General features: G+C 37.8%; 1 protein-coding gene across 2 annotated transcripts in view; it reads right to left on the bottom strand.

Annotated features, from left to right (window-relative positions):
- The window catches only part of LOC117409181 (fibrillin-2), a 93175-nt gene extending 70440 nt beyond the window's left edge, over positions 1-22735 (bottom strand). Inside the window, exons 1-5 of one of the 2 annotated variants that reach the window (XM_059022313.1) lie at positions 22078-22735; positions 21238-21320; positions 20201-20299; positions 19525-19620; positions 18177-18272 (exon numbers count right to left, since the gene is read on the bottom strand). In XM_059022313.1, the coding sequence (XP_058878296.1) occupies positions 18177-18272; positions 19525-19620; positions 20201-20299; positions 21238-21320; positions 22078-22247 (544 nt within the window). In that variant the 5' untranslated portion in view covers positions 22248-22735. The remainder of the gene's footprint in view (positions 1-18176; positions 18273-19524; positions 19621-20200; positions 20300-21237; positions 21321-22077) is intronic. The other variant, XM_034924604.2, reaches the window with a different exon arrangement.
- Between the last annotated feature and the right edge of the window lie 491 nt (positions 22736-23226).

The raw sequence follows: 23226 nt of genomic DNA, 5'->3' as shown, positions 1-23226 counted from the left end.
ATTCTCACATTACTGAGGTTTAGCATTGTTTAGGCATTCCTGTCATCTAAAACCGCATCCACATTTTTAATACAAACAGTATTCATTACCAGTTTTAGCTGGTGCGTAACACAAAGCATTCAATTCTAGAATATTTGGATGTGAGCACTAGAGTGCTCACATCCAAATATTGCAATCAGCAACTTATAATACATGAAGAATCTCATCTCGTGGGGTATCCATATATACTTCACATGTATTACTTTGTATATATAATGTACAGCTAATTAAAAATGTACATAAATGCAAGTTTTAAAGTACAGCCATGTCACATATTGTAATGCCAGTAGGATGGGGTAGGAGTGGGGAGGTCTCACACAGAGTTGTAGGTTTTAGCCCCGAACTTCCTTGCTTATAGAAAGGGCTCTCCCTCCGGGCGCACCTCTTGTCTCTCGCTGCGCTTGCTCACTTGTCTCTCCTTTGCCCAACCGTGCCAGCCATATTTATAATGCCCCGCCTACTTACTAAACCCTGTGATGGATGTCATCCCAACCCAATCACATCCGCCACCTCAAAAACCACTCAGCCTAAAGTGACAGTGAAAAAACCCAAACACTGAACACAACCAGGGACTCATTTAGCAGGCAACTCCTCCCAAGTATTAACGTGACAGTGTGCTCCCAGGTCGGTTGATGTATTCCTACAGCACGCGAGCCTGACAGCCTACTAGTTCCCAAATGAGAAGTAGCTACAGCCGTGCGGCCTACGCACGACTGTAAACACTATAGACGGTACCACCCACCACCCCCCAGACACGTTACAGTATAAAGAAGGATACTATAAACGATTTGAATTATAAATATAAGACCATCATAAACATTCTCCTGAAAGGGCACTGAAGTATTCTTAAGTTGTCTATTTCTAGTTATTTCACCTAACGAAATTTATTGGATATTTCAAACTTTTTTAACAAATAAAAAACTGAAAAATTGGGCGTGCAAAATTATTCAGCCCCTTTACTTTCAGTGCAGCAAACTCTCTCCAGAAGTTCAGTGAGGATCTCTGAATGATCCAATGTTGACCTAAATGACTAATGATGATAAATAGAATCCACCTGTGTGTAATCAAGTCTCCGTATAAATGCACCTGCACTGTGATAGTCTCAGAGGTCCGTTTAAAGCGCAGAGAGCATCATGAAGAACAAGGAACACACCAGGCAGGTCCGAGATACTGTTGTGGAGAAGTTTAAAGCCGGATTTGGATACAAAAAGATTTCCCAAGCTTTAAACATCCCAAGGAGCACTGTGCAAGCGATAATATTGAAATGGAAGGAGTATCAGACCACTGCAAATCTACCAAGACCTGGCCATCCCTCTAAACTTTCAGCTCATACAAGGAGAAGACTGATCAGAGATGCAGCCAAGAGGCCCATGATCACTCTGGATGAACTGCAGAGATCTACAGCTGAGGTGGGAGACTCTGTCCATAGGACAACAATCAGTCGTATACTGCACAAATCTGGCCTTTATGGAAGAGTGGCAAGAAGAAAGCCATTTCTTAAAGATATCCATAAAAAGTGTCGTTTACAGTTTGCCACAAGCCACCTGGGAGACACACCAAACATGTGGAAGAAGGAGCTCTGGTCAGATGAAACCAAAATCGAACTTTTTGGCAACAATGCAAAACGTTATCTTTGGCGTAAAAGAAACACAGCTCATCACCCTGAACACACCATCCCCACTGTCAAACATGGTGGTGGCAGCATCATGGTTTGGGCCTGCTTTTCTTCAGCAGGGACAGGGAAGATGGTTAAAATTGATGGGAAGATGGATGGAGCCAAATACAGGACCATTCTGGAAGAAAACCTGATGGAGTCTGCAAAAGACCTGAGACTGGGACGGAGATTTGTCTTCCAACAAGACAATGATCCAAAACATAAAGCAAAATCTACAATGGAATGGTTCACAAATAAACATATCCAGGTGTTAGAATGGCCAAGTCAAAGTCCAGACCTGAATCCAATCGAGAATCTGTGGAAAGAACTGAAAACTGCTGTTCACAAATGCTCTCCATCCAACCTCACTGAGCTCGAGCTGTTTTGCAAGGAGGAATGGGCAAAAATTTCAGTCTCTCGATGTGCAAAACTGATAGAGACATACCCCAAGCGACTTACAGCTGTAATCGCAGCAAAAGGTGGCGCTACAAAGTATTAACTTAAGGGGGCTGAATAATTTTGCACGCCCAATTTTTCAGTTTTTTATTTGTTGAAAAAGTTTGAAATATCCAATAAATTTCGTTCCACTTCATGATTGTGTCCCACTTGTTGTTAATTCTTCACAAAAAATTACAGTTTCATATCTTTATGTTTGAAGCCTGAAATGTGGCAAAAGGTCGCAAAGTTCAAGGGGGCCGAATACTTTCGCAAGGCACTGTATATTCTGACCCATATTATTATTTTATATACTCTATGTTTCTTAAAGCTGGTTGCCTTTCCCTTCTTTCTTAAGATGTTTTGTTTGGCTGAGATTTCTTTTGTGAAGGGCTGCTCTGGAAAATGCTGCATTCATTATGTCTGCACATGTAATGGTCAACGCTGCTAAAAATGCTTCGGAGAGAACTTGTTTCAAAGTCGTCCCCCCCTTTTTTTTTTTTTTACTGACAAGATGAAATTTGAAAGGTGTTTGTCCAGGTCTTTGTCAGGTATCGGGTGAAATTCTCTAATTTTTCCCACTGAACATGAATACAACATTGTGTGGTTTATGTCAGTAAGTGTTTTTCTTCTTTCATTTTCTTGCTCTTTTAGAAAGGTCTGTTTAAATTTGTTTCAAATTGTCCATACCTTTGTTTTGAATGTAGCCTATTGTTGTCCTCTTTACAGTATTTTGTCGGCACAGACAGACACTGCACACTGAAGAAGATGATGACGTAGGAAGGAGTCTAATATAAAAAATATTAGTCACGTTTATACGTATGAACAATTCTGTAGTTTAGGGGTCTGTCGCCATGATAACATAAAATATATAATTGTATAAAAGTACTATATTACATAGTTTAAGGCCACATTCTCCTGCTGTTTGCAAATGAAATATTTTCATACATGGAATAAGGTAATTGTATGTGTGTATGTAACAGAGAGAAAGAATCCAAACTGCAAATTTCCCTCCCAACCGAAAGGGCTCTGTGTAAGGTTGGTACTATGCAGAAACTGGAAGTCGGACATCTTGAAGGAAGCACGTAGCTGCACGTACACAAAACTAATCCCTTGCGATCAACTACAGGGCAGGCAGCGATTGGAGAAACCATGGCGCCGAGTTGATTGCAGGGAGGAGTTGGGTAGTACAAAGGGGACGCAGCTACGCAAGTACGGCCCCTTACACTGAGCGTGATATACAGCCAGAGCTTTGTTTGTTTTGTTACGTGTTGCAAGTAGGTGAGTAAGGGAGCAGTAGCTGCCACCACGGAGCCAGCACAAAGCCCTGAACACTCCCTTCACTACACAACACTGTCACGCACCACGATCCCCGACTTTTGAAGAGCACAGTTTTGTGCACTGGAGACGTGGGATTATCATTGTATGTTATTATTTCTGGGTTTGCAAACCTGCTGTGTTCCCCCAATAACATAGCTGGTAAAGAGGTGGTTTATTTTGTTTTTGTGGTAAATAAACAGGGACATTTTGGAAACATTAACTCTGTTTGGACATTGAAGTCAATACACCACCTCACATCCTGTTCACAGTATAGAAAACGACTCGTAGAACAGTTTGCATTTTCTAGCTAAAATACGCATTCAGCATGGAGAATCCGCCATGGCTAAGATTTATTGATTGCAATTGTAGATGGTTTGATGAACTGTGATGGGACCTTAGGGCCCGATTACTGTGATGGGCACTCAGGGCCCATGTGAATAATAAATGTGGCAGGAGGCCTCGTCCGTGGGTGTGCAAAGGCTACCTGCATAAGGCCGGCTGGAAAAACATGAACGGTTACATGCAGCTAGGAAGTGGCTATGAGCCCCCCCCCCCCCAAAAGACGAGGCCATCAAACCATGAATGAAAAATAATAATGATTAACGCACCCCACAGTGGCGTATGCTAGCTACCCCTCAAATTTTGAAAAATGAATGCAAATGAAAGCTGACATGGCCCGTCCCCCGGAGCATCACTGTGCCAGGGGAAAGCGCCCAGCCTCTCCAGCCTGGCCATGCACCCCCATAGAACTAAATACGAACCGCTCAGCACTCAGGTAAGGAAAAACCCCCTACTCACATATTTTTTAGGGGGAAACCTCAGGGAATCCGTGGCTGAAGGTAGCCCTTCCTCCAGGCTCTAAGAGGTCGACTCCTGTTTCAGCCGCCCAGCTTTCGGCTTCCCAGCGCTTGACTTTACAAGTCTACTCTGAACCACACCCTAGAAGCAATACCTAGTATCCACATTACAAGAAGAACAGAGGCCATAAACACAACAATGTGGTATTTGGCCCATGACAAAATAATCTAAATTAAACTTAATTGGGTTAGGGTTCATTTTTTATTTATTAAAGTGGTTGGGGCTCTGTGGCGGTGTGTCCCACCCCTATATATCTATGTGCGCTATTTCATTATTATTTATCATCTTATTGTTTGCGGCGCAGATGTAAAGCTGCCGCTATTATTTGTTATTTTGTATTTTTGATTTATTAAAACCTTGTGAGGATGCGTGACTGATCAGCTACTGATTATTTAACTAGTTGACAGTCACGCATCCTTATTAAACTCGTGCAGACTATGGCCGAGGGGTAATAGAATAATTAACTAATAGCTAGTTAAGCCCTCAACCAGAATATAAAAGCCTGCAGCTGTCTGCGCACAGGCTGAGGGTGTTCGAGAGTGGAGAACGAGTGAGGAGTTAGACAGTAAAGAAATTAAAACCTAAACAATTGCTAAGCGTGCTGGTTTTTACACCAGCACAATACTTATTTGTTTATTTCTGTTTGTTTGGCCAACGCGCCTTTTTGTTTTGTAGTATTTTGTTTTGTTTAAATCTTTTGTTTTTGTTTATTATTTAATAAAAGGCTGAACGCCGTAGCGTTTCAGTTTTGCCCCACTACTTCCTGAGTCTGTGTTTCTGGTCTGACGTCACCACTGCAAGCGATCCTGTTCACAGGCTCAGAGAAAGGGGTTTCTATCTGCTTTTATTTCTTACCCTATTCTTGAAGTTTATGCATGTGGCATGTGGCCTGGGGAACATTAAATCAGCCTCTCATATACAAACTCCAGTGTCAATGACATCTTTGTTGCTCATTTGGCCTGAAACAAACCCTATTAAAAGCTACATGGCACAGCTGTGCAGAAGGTGGAGAAAAAGCATGTGGAGATGTGCTCTGTTACAGAGAAGAGAACTTTGATTTACTCAGCAAAGAAAAGCTCTCCCATTACTTCAATGTTGAAAGGTTCTTACAGCACACGATGTGAGCTGTTCTGACTGCCTTGCAACAGACCTGGGAAATGAACTTTCGAGTTTTATCACAACACTATGGCTGCACTCAAAATATCTGTAGTTCAAGTAAAACCATTTGGACAAATTGATGGAGTGCTGTTTATCTGATGTGAGTTGTCTCTCACTCATTGCCTGTTCACCCTTGATATGTTTTCAGATTGTATCATTAATTATCATAATACACTACAAATACAGCACTAGTATCCCGTACATGGAAGAAGAAGTAAATATATATCAACACGCAAAGCAATCTTACCCACCATCGACTGTACCAATACAAACAGAAATCAGTGTCAGCAGCATTTAAGCCATGTTAACAATGGTTAAACAACCTAACACTTGTCAACCAGTACCTACAATGATGTTTCATTTGTGAAATTAGTTAAATTAGATCTATTTAAACTGCAACAACATGCTACAGTGTTCAGCATTACATCCTGCTCATGACATTCAATATAACCTTTTCATTTGTAAAGTCAATTTAACTAAATTCCAAATGATAAAAAATAACTATTTTCTTGTGCATTGATCTCAAAGCATTTTTTTTTTTTTTTTTAACTTCAGGAGCATATCACTTTCACTTTGAATTTCAAAACAGCGGTATTTATTACAGAATCAAAAAATGAGCCAGTGCCAGAATTTGCTTTCAAGTGTTAATGTCTGATTTTCCACAAAGCAGTCTTAAGACCTGTATCCACTTGCAGAGGAAGGCCGCAGTAATCAGGCTAATCCCTGTGGATTTTGTAGGATTTATCACAATCCCAGTGCCTTGCCGAGCCACTATGGTGTTCATTCATGGTATAATCACGTGTTCCTTTCAGGGCTAATAGAACCATGCTTTCCAAGCACAACATTCCGAGGCTTACACACTCATTTAAAAGTAATTATCATGAAATCATCTTAAACAGACAAAGGAGATTAGGGGGTTAATGGGGCTGTCTGTTTGTGAACTTACTCGTTGTGACAGCCAGCTGAGTGTGTTCCTGTTTCAAAGCAAACATTTCAGTTTTGCAGTAAAGTAAACTTTCGTCTCATGGGAATGCAGTCTTAATTTTGCTCAGATTTTTAAGGAAGCCTGCAAGAGGACATGCACTTTTTTAAGTGTGTGCAATCATGAGTTTAAACCGAAGGACTGCTTTAGGAAGTGACCAGGCCTATCAGTGTTGGCAAACAGCCAACAGGTTAATGCTACTGCTGGTGCCCACTTCCATTTCCTCTCCTGCTGATTTCAGCTGCTTAGGGTCCCCATGGGCATCTTTTTTTTCAAACATGATATGCTAACCCTCCTGACATGTAGGAAGCTATAAATATACATTCATTAGTACTAGTTAACACAGCAGTAAAGTATTAATTACGCACTATTCTTTTGGTGGAAACAGAATTCACTATCTTTCTACATCATGTGGGTCCGCGGTTTCCATCCTCCAATCTGCGATCTGCAGAGGCTAAGCACAAACCCGGGGCCAGGCTCACTTGTACAAGCTGTTACAGAGGTTGATCTACTTCTTTTCCCCTGAAGAGGCCAGTCTTGCACCGAATCTCAACCACATATTTTTCTGCTTGATTCCGCCCCCCCCCCCCCCTTTCCCACCCTTTCCCACCCTTTCCCACCCTTATCTACCCTCATGCTGCATTATAAAGTAGTAATTAATTAGAAGTTTAAAATCATACACTCCCAGCTGGGTGAGATCAGGGGCCCCCTCCCCGCTGCCAAGCCGACAGCGGGACACACAGGCTCCGTGGGCACCCTTTTCCCTGGTGTGCTACCGGTGTCATGAGGCTGGTCCCCTCGCCAGGATTTGCCCTCAGCAATGGAGTGTGGCGTGGCCTCACATTATCCAACACCGGAGGCAGGTAAGTCCAGGGATAATGGTTGGGAGGGGCCTTGTATTATTGATGTAGGGGTTGGTAAGGTGAGCACCCACACATTAGTGGACTCACGATGCAGGCAAACCTTGATTGAGGTGGCTCTCTTTGTGCGGGTGACTTGGCTGCCACTGGTCTCAGTGGTCATCTCCTGTATCCATGGGGAAACACGGACATATTCCACTACTAAAATATATGTGACTATAATCGTGGCTGTGGCAAACGATTAGGTCAAGTGGCCACATTTTGAAACAGCCATAACCAAGACGGTAGGGACAGTCTCCGGTAAGACCAGTTCCACCCAAAGAAAACAAAAAGAGAGTGAAGGGCATTAAAATGGGAGGGAATGTCAATGGGACAAGGTTGGGGTTTGGTGGGAGAATCCTCGATGTCTAATAAACGCCAGGGAAAGGGGATTGGTATCCAGTGTGATCTGCGGGGGCAGGTTACCAAGACCCCCAGTGTGAAGCTACGATACACACGCACGACATACTAAAATTCTGGGACTGAGATGGTGACCTAGCGTGGAAACAAAAAAATGACCCTATGCTGGCCAACCTCTAGGGACAGGTTCGGTCTATCAAGAGGAAGGAGGTTGAAGGCAACCGGCCACTCGCATATCCTCATCACATTATTTCTGGGCATTTACTATACAGGGTATCCCAAGCCTCGGGCACAGGTCAGATTGTAAAGCAATACTTGTTCTACAGCTTTGCGGTTGGCTCATAATGTCCCTTGTTCAGGACATCTAGGTAGCGAAAAGACTCAGGAACAAATATTGGCTCAATTTTATAGTTAGGTTGTTCAGAGGAGGAACGTAAAAAGTAAGAACTGAAAATATATAATATACAGTTGCTACTCATGCCTAATTATCTCCAAAACAGCACTTGTTTTGTTGATTATTTTATGTTTGTTTTGGCCACCGTGCTGTTTTGTTTTGTGTATAAGTATTTTGTTTTTGTTTAAATATTCAATTTATTAATAAAGAAAAACAAGCTAATTTGCGACTCAGCCCGTAGTACCTTGTCTGTGTGTGGTTACTTCCTGGTCTGTGACATCACCACTCGACCATCCTGTCACAGTACTGTATAAGCCAGAATAACCACAGAAAATATGAATATGCTAATTAGAGATGTGACTCTTCTCAGGGAAAAAAAGCAGATGGCAATAATGAGTAAAACATCTTCCAAATCCTACCTCGGCAAGGCCAATTTAAAACAACAGCAGTATTTTCTAAGCCAAGAACGATAGAAATTCAAAGCAGACATCTTGTGGCAGTTGACCGCTACTGGAGTTATGCATCCCGAGCCAAAGGGCGTAGGTCACGGTCAACTACCATATGGTAAAGCCTTCATCAAGATGTTCTTTAAAACAACACTTCAAAACCTACATTTACCTTGCTCTTGTCAGGTATCACTACATAATGAGAGAAAAAAACACATGCTCATTATAATTTATCTGGAAAGTGCCGATATTTGAATGGAGCAATATTACTGTTCGTGTCTCAGATGCTGAACTTCTATCTATTGTCTGATAGAAGCCCGCTAGAGCTGGAAGCTGATTGACTGATGGTACAGAATTGTTTTCTAATTTTAGATATCTTAATAGGGGGGTGGCAAGACATGTAGGGTAATGACTAACACATTCCAGCATGAGGCCAGACTAAGTGCAGATGCACTGCAATTTTACAAGCAATTTCAAATGAAACACTTTACTTTGGAGACGTGTGTCCTGTTCAGAAGACTGGGGGATGCTTTAAGAGATTAGATGTAATCATGTTTTAATGTCGTATGGAAAGTGTGTTTCTACTGCAACAATCATCCATACATATAAGACATATAAATGCCACATTTCCCATTAATTGAAAAGACCTAAGGTCAAATCAAACAGTATAAGTTCTAAAGAAATAATCTTACAGTCCAAGGTATAGACAAATATATATATCACCATCTTACCAAACTAAATCCAGTACTTCTGTACACCCATCGTGTATTTCTCATGTGCCTAAAACCTTATCTCATGCGTATGTATGTTATAATGTAAAAAGAATTGTGATTCGTGTTTTTGAGAAATTTCACTGAATCAACCTAAGCAACGATCAAACTAAAAGTTTAAATGTAATGTCACAAAAGAAGCGTCTCTCAGTTGTTCTGCTTAAGAAAAAACACAGTTTGGGTTGGAGCTTATATACATGCATGTGACAGGGCAGAAGCCCTGCACATGGGAAATATGTAGTTTATTGTATATTTTTGGGTTAATTGCTGTAAATAGATTCATTTAATTGTTTAACTGCTGTGGCGCTCTGCCGGGGACGTCTACCTGTCTGCGTGAAGCAGCAGCTGAAAGCAATCAGCTGTTTCAGCAGGCAGATGGGCGTGTCTCAGCGAATCAAAGGTGCGTCAGTATAAAAACAGCATCAGTATAAAAACATAGAGATCACTGTGATCGGGGCTGCTGCAAGGCCTGCCGTTTTCATGGCACCTTTGATTTATAGTTTGTTGTATTGTTTTATTTTTGGTGTTTCTAGAGTCCTGTATCGTCCTCTGTGTGATACCATTGCTGGTAGCGTTACATGACATTAGTGTTTGTTTTTTTTGTTTTATGTGTTAATAAATACTGAGCACCATGCTGGCGTGTTTCACTGCACTTCTGTGTATCTGTGGCATCACCTGCCTGTCTTCAGTGTGGGATCAACACATAAGAATACCACAATGCAATATCGACTACCTTATTCATTTGACCATGTAGTGCTGATTAAAGCAATACTGTATGTCCTCTGCTGGTACTGGTTCACTCTTTAGAGTATAAAATACACAAATTTCACTCTGTGATCCATAACTGTCTAAACATCTACACTCAAGTCATGTCATCCAAGTAACCACAATTTTAAAACAAGTGGAAACTACTTTCTAATCTATCATACTTACTTATACTGTGGTTTTGGAAGCTGTTTGTTTTTCAGAAAGTGGTCAGTATTGGATTTGAAACTTTAAATCTTTGAGAAATTGGGTCAGGTCAGCAAAGTTTAAATGCCTCAGAACCAGGATGTCCACTGATTAACTGTAGTGTGCTTCAGTGGAAAGAAAAATATTTGTCTTAGAAAAGCAGTTTAATAAGCATTTATTTTTTAGCTTACATTCTAGCTTTTACCAGATTGTTATCCAACTCCCCAAGACATACAGAAAATGAGCATTTACCATTACAGAGCTATTCTCCCTTCTGAACCTTACAACCATTCAATCTGTAATGAAGTGTCAAGTTAATCTTAACGGTCTACTATGAACCCAAGGTTGAACTGAAACAACATGTTTCATGTGATGGAAACCATCATGTCTCTGCTAATTGAATGTGATGTGTGTAATTTCCCACATTATTATGATCCGTACAGGAATCAAGCACACTGTAGCTGAAGAATAGCAGACTTATTCCACGTAGCACCCTTGATAATTTTAATTCATTCATCATATCCAGTAACTATACACAATTTCAATGTGTTTGATTTTTCTGTTTCTGTATCACATAGTGAGTGAAAACTTATAGTCCAATACAGATAGTCCTGTGACATTTAATGTCCGATTTCTTAAAGTTCAATTTAGCCACCGGAAGTCACAAACATCTACAGGTGTACCGAAAAATGGCCATAGTGTACAATGCATTACTCGTTTAACATAGCACTGCATTTTTCTGCTCAAAGTAAGTTTTACAGTTCTTTAATTTGTAGAACCATATTTCATTCTGATTTCGTTTGTAATTGTGGATTAGACTCCAAAAACAAAGTCTTTGGCATGCATTTTTCATTATTTGTATTATTAATATTATTAATTTCAATTTTGTATCCACCTTTTATAGGTTGTGTGACTGCAGTGGACGAGCTATTACAACATGTTGTTATTATTATTATTATTGTTATTATTATTATTATTATTATTATTATTATTATTATTATGTATTTATTTGGCAGGCGTCTTTATCCAAGGCATATCTACAGTAAGCTATTTTCTACAGTAACAGACACAGTTAGTAACAGTACATTTAAAAAAACATATTGTCCCTTTAAGATCATTGAATGCATATGTACTATAAAACAGTTACGTTTTGCCTTCATGGCTTAGAAATTATATTAAATGAATTCATACTAAACACTGAATTCATACTTTACAAAAGGCATAATTAAAAACCCAACACAGTATGCCTCAAAAGCCCTTTGACTTCAACATTAAGTTATTCAGTACAGGAAATATGTTTTTAGAGTTCACTTCAAAAGTTCTGTGTTGAGCCTTACAAGTATGGTAAAGTTACAGAGGGCACATTTCTAAAGGATATTGTTCCCATTGAAACGGCTATAAAATGAACCATGAACTTATTCAACACACTTAAAATAAAACTTACAGATTGCTGTGCCATATTCTTAAGGAAATGAAAGACTGCCTTACTATACATTCCAGATCTGAATGAAATGTGTATAAGGCACTCATATGGTTCCTTGTCCAGGCTGCACATTTGGTCTTCCTTCTTTAAGAAATTTCCAACAAGAAAGTTTTCATCAAAATTATTTTTTTTAGCTTTTCTCAGATCGTTTAGCTTTTCTCAGATCACACACTCCCTCTGTATTTAAAAGTTTTGAAGAATAACGGCAGGGAACTATTTAACAGCACATATTTAGCCAAACTATTAAAAACGGATTAATCCAAAAACATTCTTGGCTCCCATTAGCTTGTACATTTGCACTAAAACCTGTCAAAAATCAAAGTTTGCTGAATCCTTTTAGCTTCTCAAACACCATCTTCATAATTAAAGCAAAAGTGCTATTTCAAATGTTAAGATAATTTATCTTTTTTATTAGACAATTGAATTCAAGCAGATATAAAATCCCCCCCAAAAAATCCCAGTGGAACCAGTAGACTAAAAACAAAACCAGGTTATTTCCCCAATATCTCAGCAATTTTTTGTCTGGATCAAAATAAGAATGCGTGGCTCAGATTTTGCCTTTAAGCTACACACACCAACACATCACGTGAAGCATTCTTTCATTAGCTTAGAAGTTCTTTACTGTTCAGAACTTCCTAAAAATCGCATAATTAATCCCATCTTTAGTGCAAATATTCCTTTTTATTTGGCACAGACATACAGTTTAACTATAAAAACAGATGGTAGCAGGCACAAGTGCAGGAGACAGTATTTTAACCCAGCCTGCACACTGTTTTATTTGGGTTCAGTACGTGGCAGATTTTGAAATGTTATTCATGTGTTGCAAGCCGAGCCACAGCTATCAGGAAGTTCTAGTATAATTTACAAAAATCAAAGAGCCTAATTTTGAGAAAAACTTTTCTGAAAAGATAGGACCAATAGACCTCAAGGTTGTTAGCTTGGATATCTATTAAAGTAGACAAACTAAAGGCAATTCCCCCTGCTGTTACTGTTAGAAATGTCACAACTTAGATGGTGATAATACCTGAAATAGTTTTAACTAAAGTGCTGTCAATTTAATTTCAGATTGGGCTCCAATTTGTTCAGGAGATGCAACTCATCAACACAGCTGAACGTTTAACAATAGCCTCTACATAGATTGATATGCATGATTAACTCCAGATAAGGTTATTTACACAAAAAGAATGTCTCATTACCATACAGGTTATCATTGGGGTCAGCTGGGAAACTTTACAGATGGTTTACATGGCAGATTATTTGTACAGGTTTTAGATAACTGCAAGACTGCGTTCTCTGAGCAATATATCACACAGGAATTTAGAGATGAGTGTTGAAAGAAACATAAACTAAGCCTAGCCTAAGCCTAAATGTTGAACCCACAGAACCAGACTACAATATCAAAATACTCATACAGATTACACTTTATAAATGTGTCAGTAAATCAAACACAACAATGTATGAACTAAATATATGTATTTCATCTGAGGTAAGCATCAATATCAGATACATTCAATACTGCTCATTCATTATGAATTAGTGGTAGTGTTAGTGTTAAGTATGGATAATTATTTACTATGCTTGGGTTTAATTGTAAATCATACTCTTGTTCAGTACAGGCATTCCCCAATGTATTATAATATGTCCTATAATATGTCCTAGTAGTTACCATGTCAATTTAGTTATCAAGGGCAATTTAATTCCCTACTGGAGAGATTTCACTGAATGAAAATCTGACAGGAATACTAAACATGACTGTGGTGTGTCACTTCTGAGTTTTGTCTTAACTCTTGCTGCATACTGTAGTGCCATGTAACCAGTACAGTACATAGCCTTAAACCCATGCAGATTTGCAACACAATCTACAAAGATACCCATAAGTTTCATCATATAGAAAATAAGAATCAGCAACTCCAATATGATTCACAGGGATATCTGTTTGCATTAAGTACAGTCCACCAGCCCTTGTGTTCAGTTCTACTGTTTTCACGACACTTCTCTAATTCACAGATCTACTCAGTAGCTTGCCATGTTAGAAATGGTCTATAGTGATGGCTTAACAGACACACCACCACCCCGGCCTCTATACCACTGGAAAATCACTTCTAATCTAATCTCTTGATCTCAACTACCAACAAAAAAAACTGAAGACAAACCAACAAGCTACTTCATTTCAGGATTAAAGTTGTCACATTTTTTACATTGAGAACAACTTTACTTGACATTGTGAGCATACAAAGAAAGGCAGAGAAATTAAGTGGTATCAGAACTCGTAACCAAGTCCTGCTTCCTTTTTAGCTCAGCAGTGTTGCCAGTCATTAGTTACTGCACAGTCTGCCGTCTCCAGCCCGGAAATGAGTCTGGTAGGAGCTCGATCGCCAGCCATGCAGTCACTTTTTTTATCGTAGCACAGTGTCTGGGAGGCCAATCCGAAGGAAAATTACATGTGTTCTAAATTAGTGAGAAAATAACAAACAGCTTTAAAAGACAATTATAGTGGTCAGCAAAAAAGCAGTATGCAAACACCTAGAAATAGTAATAATAGTAATAATAATAATAATAATAATAATAATAATAATAATAATAATAATAATAATATATTTTTTAAAACATTTCTCTTTGACACCTGTTGAATAATCAATAAAACAGAGAAAACATTCCCGGCAATGATCTAAACAATAATGCTAAAAGACATGTGGATTGCTTATATGTATAAAAATATATATATATATATTAGGAAAGAAAAAAATATAACCAAAATTTAACTATCCTGCATCTGTTTTGTCAATGTTCCTGACTACCATTCCAAAGTAAGCCACATGAAATCAGTCTCACTAATTATTCCTAAAGTTGCTGATTTTATCGTGTCTGAAATAAACAGTGCACTATGGGCAATGTGCTTTACAGTTTCCACTCATGCCATGACTTCATCACTCTAGAGAAACGTGTTGGCTTGCTTTCTCACTCATACAGAAAACGTTTGTCTTAAATATCTCAGGATGTTTTATTTTATTCCCTGTTCCTCAGTCATGTGTTCCTCTCATGTATAAAATAAGTCTGTCTCCAAATATTTGTATTTTACTTTTAGTTTGGTTAATAAATGATGCTGCCTATTTTTTCAAAACCATAAACTCTCAAAACCCTTCATTCTGAAAGACTCAACTGATTGAATGCATCTATGGATTTGACATGGGACCAATTAAAACATATATATATATATGCCACATTCCATAAATCTAATCAAAATGCTTAGTTATAAGTTATAAGAACATATCTTCTATTATTAACTCCTCTCTTCCTCTATGCAGCCCTTGATCATGTCCAGTGAATCAATAGTTTAAAAATCAAAGGTAAATACTTAGTTAAAACCAACAACCGCCCTAAACTGTATACGAAGTGCTTGGCATTTGAACCTTAGCCAACAATAATCTGGGTAAGCTAGAGGTATTGCGTATACCTCCCGCAATGGACTTGTCTACTACAGAAAGTGTAATAAATTGTAAATTCTTTTCAATGCATTTGTGATCCATTATATTGTCGAAATTAGATTTATGTTGGATGCAAATTAATGCTTGACATTGTGTGCACTGATATGACAGACCTGGGATGGAAATACATAATAAAATAGTGCTGGGACAAATATCTGAATATTCAAAACAAATATTTTTTGACATGTTTTCGGATACAAAAATCAGATATTCATATTCATTAGAAATGACAAAAATACCTTATTTACCACCTCGCCAGAAGTTGCGTGACTTTTTCAAAAATGGCAAATGAAAAAGAGCTCTGTGTGATATGTCAGATTAATATATACAGTTGTAGTCAAAAGTTTACATACCCCAAAGGAAATTTATCATTTCTAGAAATTTCTCGAAAACGAAGAATTTTTAATTTAGGAGCTCTACAAGAAAAAGCCATTGGGATATGTAAACTTTTGACTAAAATCATATAAAAAACACAGCAGCTCTTGAGCCTCTTTTTAAAAGTTTTAAGGGCTCCCAAGTGGCGCATCCAGTAAAGGCACTCCACGTGAGTTCAGGATGCGCTCTATAAACAGTGCCCAACTTGCTGTAAATGTTGTGTAGTGATTTCTACATAGATTTTATATATTATATATTTTTTGTTGCGACTTTCTGTTATGTGGAATGTAATACATGAGAACCAAAATAGTTTTTTCATTTAACTTGAACTGCTATTTGACATCCTTTTTTATAGTTAATTCACTGGGGTAAAGTAAGGCCTACACAACTTATTATTTACTCCTGGTATATTTTTCTACTTCAACATGTTACAAATTGTAACGTCTTGATGTAAAAGGCACACGCACACAGGGGCCACGACCCCCTGCCCCTGCTGCTATGCTGTCTCTGCCTGCGTTGTGAGCACAATAATGCTTTTTATTACTTTTTGAAAACAAACGAATATCCAAACAGATATTTAAATTATGAGCAAATATATCTGAACATGAAAATCCTGTGTTCGTCCCAGCACTATAATCAAATGATCTGTTCTTTGTTTAACTGTTGAAAACTCTTATCCTTAGCTAACCGTTCACATTATAAATTCATGGGACTTCATTCTGTAGGTGTACACTTAAACAGAAACCAGTGCCAGCTGTTCCTCAACTGTGCTGCATCTATCGACTTTTAGTAGGAGGTGATCTCTCACAGCTATACCCTTCAAGAGCAAACTTACACGTGCCAAAAAACTAGGCATGCAACACATTAGATTCATCTTAACATGTAGAGCTTGATTATAATTAGGGACCTCAGTAATGAGTTTGCACAAATATGCCTTGCTTGCTCCACCAGAGTGAATTTATCTGTCATCTGTTTTGTTTGGAACCTCAAACAGTCTAGATTCCTATACCAACTTGCACTACTTGACCCAAACCTCCAGTGACTTTAAATGTATGCATGCTGCATAACATTTGTGACATCTGTTTCTTTACGTTTACCCTCTGATTCATTTTACAGAACAAAACTACTGGAAATGTATATCAATAAAAGTAATCCCATATAACCCTGACATTTCAAAACAGTTGACAGCACCTATAATATATCTCCCAGACACTATTATAAGTTATTGTTAGCTCTGATAGGTGTTTTAGCCTACAGCCAGCGCTCCAGGTAAGGTTTTGGGTCTGGGAGTAACTTTAATTTTAACACTGACAGAGTAAAATGTATTTTCAGGGGGTAAAATGCAACATTACCTTGAAGTCATGAGTAATCTCGATGAATACAGTACAATCCTTAATGGTAATGGTGTAGGCATCCCATTTTAACTGCAACTACCATACAACCACGTGTGTGTTCTACAAGGTTCTTTATCGGCTCAGCGCATTTTTTTTGAGGTATCACACTGACTCTGCAAATTAATTACATTAGTTATATTTTAACATTAAATTCTTAAACTCAGCGAACATGTTAAAACTTCAGTATAAAGCCATACAGATAAAGTCAATAAGGAAATGCATTTATGAGTTATAAAGCAGCTTGTTTAATATTATAGGCACCTTTTTTAGCGGTTGCCTTGGTAGTTCGATGGTTCCAGTTGGATTTGTAGCTGGACTGGGATATTTACGCTTCAACCTGTGGAGCTTCAAATTTTTCTTATTCTTACTGTGATTGGCTGCAAAGACAACAGGGCTAGCCAGAGATTGGATAATGTTTGTTGGGTTGGTTATTCTTATGTACAGTTTCCGAGTAACTGAAGACATTGTATTCTGTAATTGTTTTAGGGGAGGCAAACCAGCTGTACAGCAAAATTGCTTTGTGCATTTTTACGCATTAAATTTTAATTTAGTGCGTATGTTAAAGTGCAGATACGCAACTTATCTGGACCGCTGCCTACAGCACTGTTTTATAGCAACCTCAGAATTCTTCAGAAGTGCTCATCTGCCATGTATAGGGATTAGACCAAAAGAATAGAATAGAATGCATGTGGTTTCTACCCACATCTTCCTTGATGGAATAAGAGGCAGTAATCAATCTGAGATTGCTTCCAGACCAGTGTCATCCTGGCATGGTGCCTTGACACCAGGATGACAGCTTTTATGGGATGTGTTTCCGACTTTTTGTAAACAGTAACTTCTGTACATGAATAGAAAACAAACCGCAGTATTGATTGTAAGGTTTTATCTTTTCAGAACTGTCAAACAGAGTTGCTGGAAACTTCAATCGTGGATTCACTTCCACTGCAGAGCTGAGATATAAAAATCAGTTAGAGTTGGATCTCCTATTTAGCAACAGTGTTGAAAGTATTTTTTATTGCAGTCATTCTTCAATGATGTGTCTACACACTACAGTCACTGTCTCCATTTAGATAAGGCGGAAATGCAGATGTGGTTGGAAAGTGCCAACCCAACTTGAACTAAAGCAGATCCCCTACATAGGAATGAGTAATGCTTTCCACTGATTTATCTTACCTCTTTCGCACTGTGGTCCTGTAAATCCATACACACAAGCACACCGGTTTGGTCCAATGCAACGCCCTCCATTCTGGCAGCCATTCTCGCACACAGCTGAAATTCGAGCACAGATTATAGTTAGTTGATAAAAAAAAAAGAAAAGTGAACAGCTGTGGTCAAATCTCAAGTTATTTTTCCATGTACAATTTATGAAATGTTTTATATAAAGCGTATCAATTTCCCTGGCTTATAATTGTCTATATAATGTGCTCCAAATCAGATGCCGGCCAGATTATTTATCTTGGCGCTTTCATTCAACTCAGTGGTATTAGGGTGACTCCAGTTCTCATTACAATCAACCAGGAGACTGCAATTCTCATTAAAACAAAACTAAACCAGTGCAGTAGGTTTCAAGAAGGAATTTAAACTGTTTGAGTATTTGATGTGTTATCAATGGACCATGTTAATTTGTTTTCAGTGTGCAAACGCAGACCTTTCAACTGAGAAATGTGTCATGCCATAAGGATTTTTAAACATTCAAAAGTGGCACATAACACGTCTTGCCCATGTTTAAACAGAGACTCTGTAGCTGGGATAGGATTGGAACCCAGTATCTTTCCAGTCTTACAGTCCACAAAATACTTGGCTATACAAGGCTTTAAACTTGTAATACTATCCGCATTTTTTTACCATCAACAGTAACATTATTAGGAGAATTTGCTTATAGACATCATATGTTTAAAATGAACCATAATGGTATCATGCAGTACAAAGCTATATTCTTGAAACTGTTACAGTACTGCATATTTCAAAGGTGAAACTGAGGTCCCTGAGCAGTCTACCTGACAAAATAAATATCTGCTTTTTTGCAAACTACAAGTCCTCAGTGAGAAGAGCTGCCTCTCTCGCTCAAACACACTCTATCCCCTGGGCTAGCTTCCAAACCAGGACTAGGGTAGGGCTTCAGAGTACTCTGCTGCCAGTGCCAAATAACCCATCACCTCTTGAGACGTCAGACCTTTTGACATACGTAGTACATACTACACTGGATATCAGAGAATAGCAGTATAAAATGTATATAGATTATCAAAGCCCTTTACTCCAAATCATGTTTTTTTTTAAAGAATAGAAAAAAGCACCCAATAAAGTTTCCAAACCAGAAATGAACAAAGTTCAATTGCTTTAGAAACACTTTTTAGTTAGTTTCTGGTATTGTTGCTGATAAAATTAAATCTGATAGTTTTATGGATATTTCAATTTTCTGCCTAATAGGCCTACCATATACACATTCAAGCCTTACGCAAGTGATGAGTGTTATTGTAAAGGTCGAACAGTTTAACTGGTAATTGTGTGAAAGAGTCCTTACGCTGTCCGCAGTAAGTTCCTGTGTAACCTTTCTGGCACTGACAATGGTCCTCTGCACAAGAACCACCATTCATACACCTGATGTTGCACTGCTGAACTGCAAATGAAATAAAAGTCATTTAGTAGGTCTGCTCGGCTTGGTTTCTGTAAACAATTCCACAGATTAAGGCAAGGGGCCAATTATTCTACTGGTATTATTTCATACCATAACTGTTTTTCTTATACAATATAAAGCACATACAAACTGCCTGTGATAAGGATATCACACAGGAAAGCGAGGTATTTGACCTTCTTTTTAAAGATCACCCCCAAACATAATTTATTAAATGAAATATGAAGTACAAATCAGTATTATTACACATTTAAACAAAATCCTTGGAGACTATGAGACATTTCATAATGAACAAAAATAAATATATTTGTTTCTGAATTACATAATTTAAACACATAATAGCTACAAGGCTAAATGTTATTTTAGACAAACGCAAAATAATGTATTCAATGAACCTCTTATTTTTTTTGATTATACACAGCACGGCATAATGAAAGTGTAACATAATATTTAAAATCTTTACACTATTACACTATTAAAAAAAACGATATATATTGACTCTCGAATTACAGTGATCTGTTGGTATGTGAAACAAGAATTTATAAGAAACATTTTGAACACTTACTGGATTTTGATCCACAATTTGGCGAGATTTGTCCACTTGAACAAGTACACATGTTGGGACGTGAACAAAATCCATCACCACAGCTGCTTCGGCAAATGGCTGAAATATGAAAGGGAAAAAATTAGCACCAACTGAAGGTCCAACCCAAGAAATGTAGGAGCTATTTGTGACTGCCTCGCTGAGCCTGCTGCATGATCAGCTTAACAGACAGTAAGAAATGTATGAGAGCATGTACTGGTGTAGTTTAAACTTGCCTAGTACCACCAATGGGAAAATCCAAACAAATGCAGCGAGCATAACCATATGGTTAACATTCACATACAGCATACATTCCATGGCCATACTCCAGTGTACTGTGCAATTAAGATGCAAGCACTTTTGTGTAAGCTGTCCTTGAAGCAAACTAAAAAGAGGAGCTTTGCCATGCCATTAATATAGTCTTTATGCCAGAGATCAAAAGTCTAGGTTGACTAGTAAGAAAGCATAAAGGTTAGTAAAGAATAGTGTAAGAATAGGAAACAAATGGGAAAGAACAGTCAAAAATAGCAAAACACAGATATGGTAATTATGGTGGAGAATTTAAAAGGCACAATACACAGTACATAGATTAGTTGTACTATGTACCTTAGACATCCACCATTAACTTGACAAAGATATCATGCACTATTTTTTATTGTATCTTACCAGATTTATTTTAAATCCAGGGTGTTCCAATACTCATTGATGTGTATTGTAAAGATAATGTACTGTATGTTCCCAACACAGGCTTAGAATTTAATTACTCATGGTCATGAATACCACATACACTCACACTTCAGGCTATGAAAAATGAACATGTCATGACACAACTTTTATAGCCATTATAATATGGCGTGCCCAAGCAAACACAAAACCTATACAAGCATGAGTTTTGTTCCTTACTAAACTACATTATATATATATATATATATATATATATATATATATATATATATATATATATATATATTTGTTCTGCATTTACAATAGCTACTTTAGATAGAATAGGTTGTACTTACGAACAATGCACTGGTTTCCTCCTGGTAAAGTTTTCCATCCAGGGCAACAATAGGAATTGAATCGAGATCCGCACACATTGGGGCTGTGAGAATATAAATACCGATTACTAAACTGATACAAAAAACAGGCATATAAAATAATAAAAATAATAATATTATTATTATTATTATTATTATTATTATTATTATTATTATTATTAATAATAATAATAATAATAATAATAATAATAATAATAATAATAATAATGCTTGGGAGAAGCCATCATTTGAACAAATTCTCATATTTCTCATATTTCTTAGATTAAGTAGAATACATTACATTTTGACTACGATACAGTTATATTGTGAGGGATAATGCTATTTAACTTTTAACCTAAAACAGCTTTTTCTTGCCTCACTCAAAAGCAACAAACCCTAGTAATGACACCCAAAGGAAACACACGCATTTGATTACCAACTGCATTTTTCAGTTTAGCGTGATAAAAACTCTTAATACAGGTCAACATTTATGTGAGAACGTACTGACCACAATATACCCTTTTGCCAATTTGAGAATTTAGGAAAGAAAACGGACTACAATGCAAGTGTCAATCACCTTCCTGTCTGCATTTTGTTTTTCCCATTGCATTAGCAAAATGCGCTAACAAAAATACTATTTTTCTTTCTGCAGTAACCGAGCAAAAATACACTTCAAAAGATAAAAACAAACTTCAGATTATATAGCTTGAAAGAATTCAGATAGATGATACCTATCATTACAGTACGATATGCAGCGTACATTAAGGAATAGAAAAGAAAATCATTTTAAAAAGTCCAGGTGTGTTTTTTTTATTTTTTTACCCTCTGAGCACATCCTGCTGTCCTCTTCTTCTCACTCTGTTGGGTGTCATTTCTTTCTCTTCATCTGGTTTGAATTTTTTTCCTTGATTTTGCCCTGATATTTTTTCCACTACGATTCCCGATAAGGCAATACATCCAAGCAAGCACTTCAACACCCACTGGGTCCCCATCCTGTAAAACTCTCAACACTTCAGGTTTGTGGTAAAACGTTTAACAAATCCTTTCCAAGTCTTTTCTCTCAGCGGACTGGTAGCACCAGCAGTCCTGTACTGTACCGTAGCTTCACTCTAAGTGGGAAAGAACACTTCACCGATTCCTTAATTTTGTTGCAGTCTTATAAAAACAGTTTTGTGTTGCTTTTCCAGAGTTACATGTCCATTGTGTGTCATCTCAACCTGGTGAAAAACTTATTTAAAGTGACTAATTCATGTGAAATGAAGCCGGGGTCGAAGCTGATTACAAAACTGTGGGATAGATATGAAACACCTCCTTCCTCAGTAAACAGCTCCTATGTCGGTCTGAGTTCTGACTGTGAATCGAGCAGATGTGATCTGACGTTTTGTGGTTGCTGCTTGTCAGTGGGGGCAAATCAAACCTCTAGCACGTGGGCTTACACAGAGAAAGGAGGCGGCGGGCTGAGAAAAGTTCGACCATTTTCCACACCTACGTGCCCCGGGACAGTACATCCCATTGAATGGGTGGGACCACTGAGAAGGGAAGGGGGGCGCGTTTGAGTCGTTGATGTGTTTCTTCTGTTGCTTTATTTAATTTCAGCTGTGTAACTAGCGTTTCATATTTTTGTTTCTTTTCTTTTTGGTTTTCTTTTTTCTATTTTCAATTACATTTCTTAATTATTTGTCTTTTTTTCGAAAAGTATGGTACTTTTGAATACTGAGTAAAACGCAAAAAAACCCCACAAAAAATAAGGCATTTTGTCATTAGTTACTAAGTCCTAGTGATAGTTTATTAATTATTATTTATAATTTCAGCTAGTATGTAAATCACAATCTTTGAAGACAAAATGGTTACAAATAAATAGACTAATTAATTAATTAATTAAGCAAAAGCTTTCCTAGAGCATCCTGCAGATCACAAAGACAGGACAACATATAATTATTTCTAATGCACACATTTTAAAGACATTTAAAT

This window comes from Acipenser ruthenus, chromosome 1 (genome assembly GCF_902713425.1).
Source record: "Acipenser ruthenus chromosome 1, fAciRut3.2 maternal haplotype, whole genome shotgun sequence".
In the NCBI taxonomy this organism is placed as follows: Eukaryota; Metazoa; Chordata; class Actinopteri; order Acipenseriformes; family Acipenseridae; genus Acipenser; species Acipenser ruthenus.
This window is presented reverse-complemented; position numbering and strand designations above follow the sequence as displayed.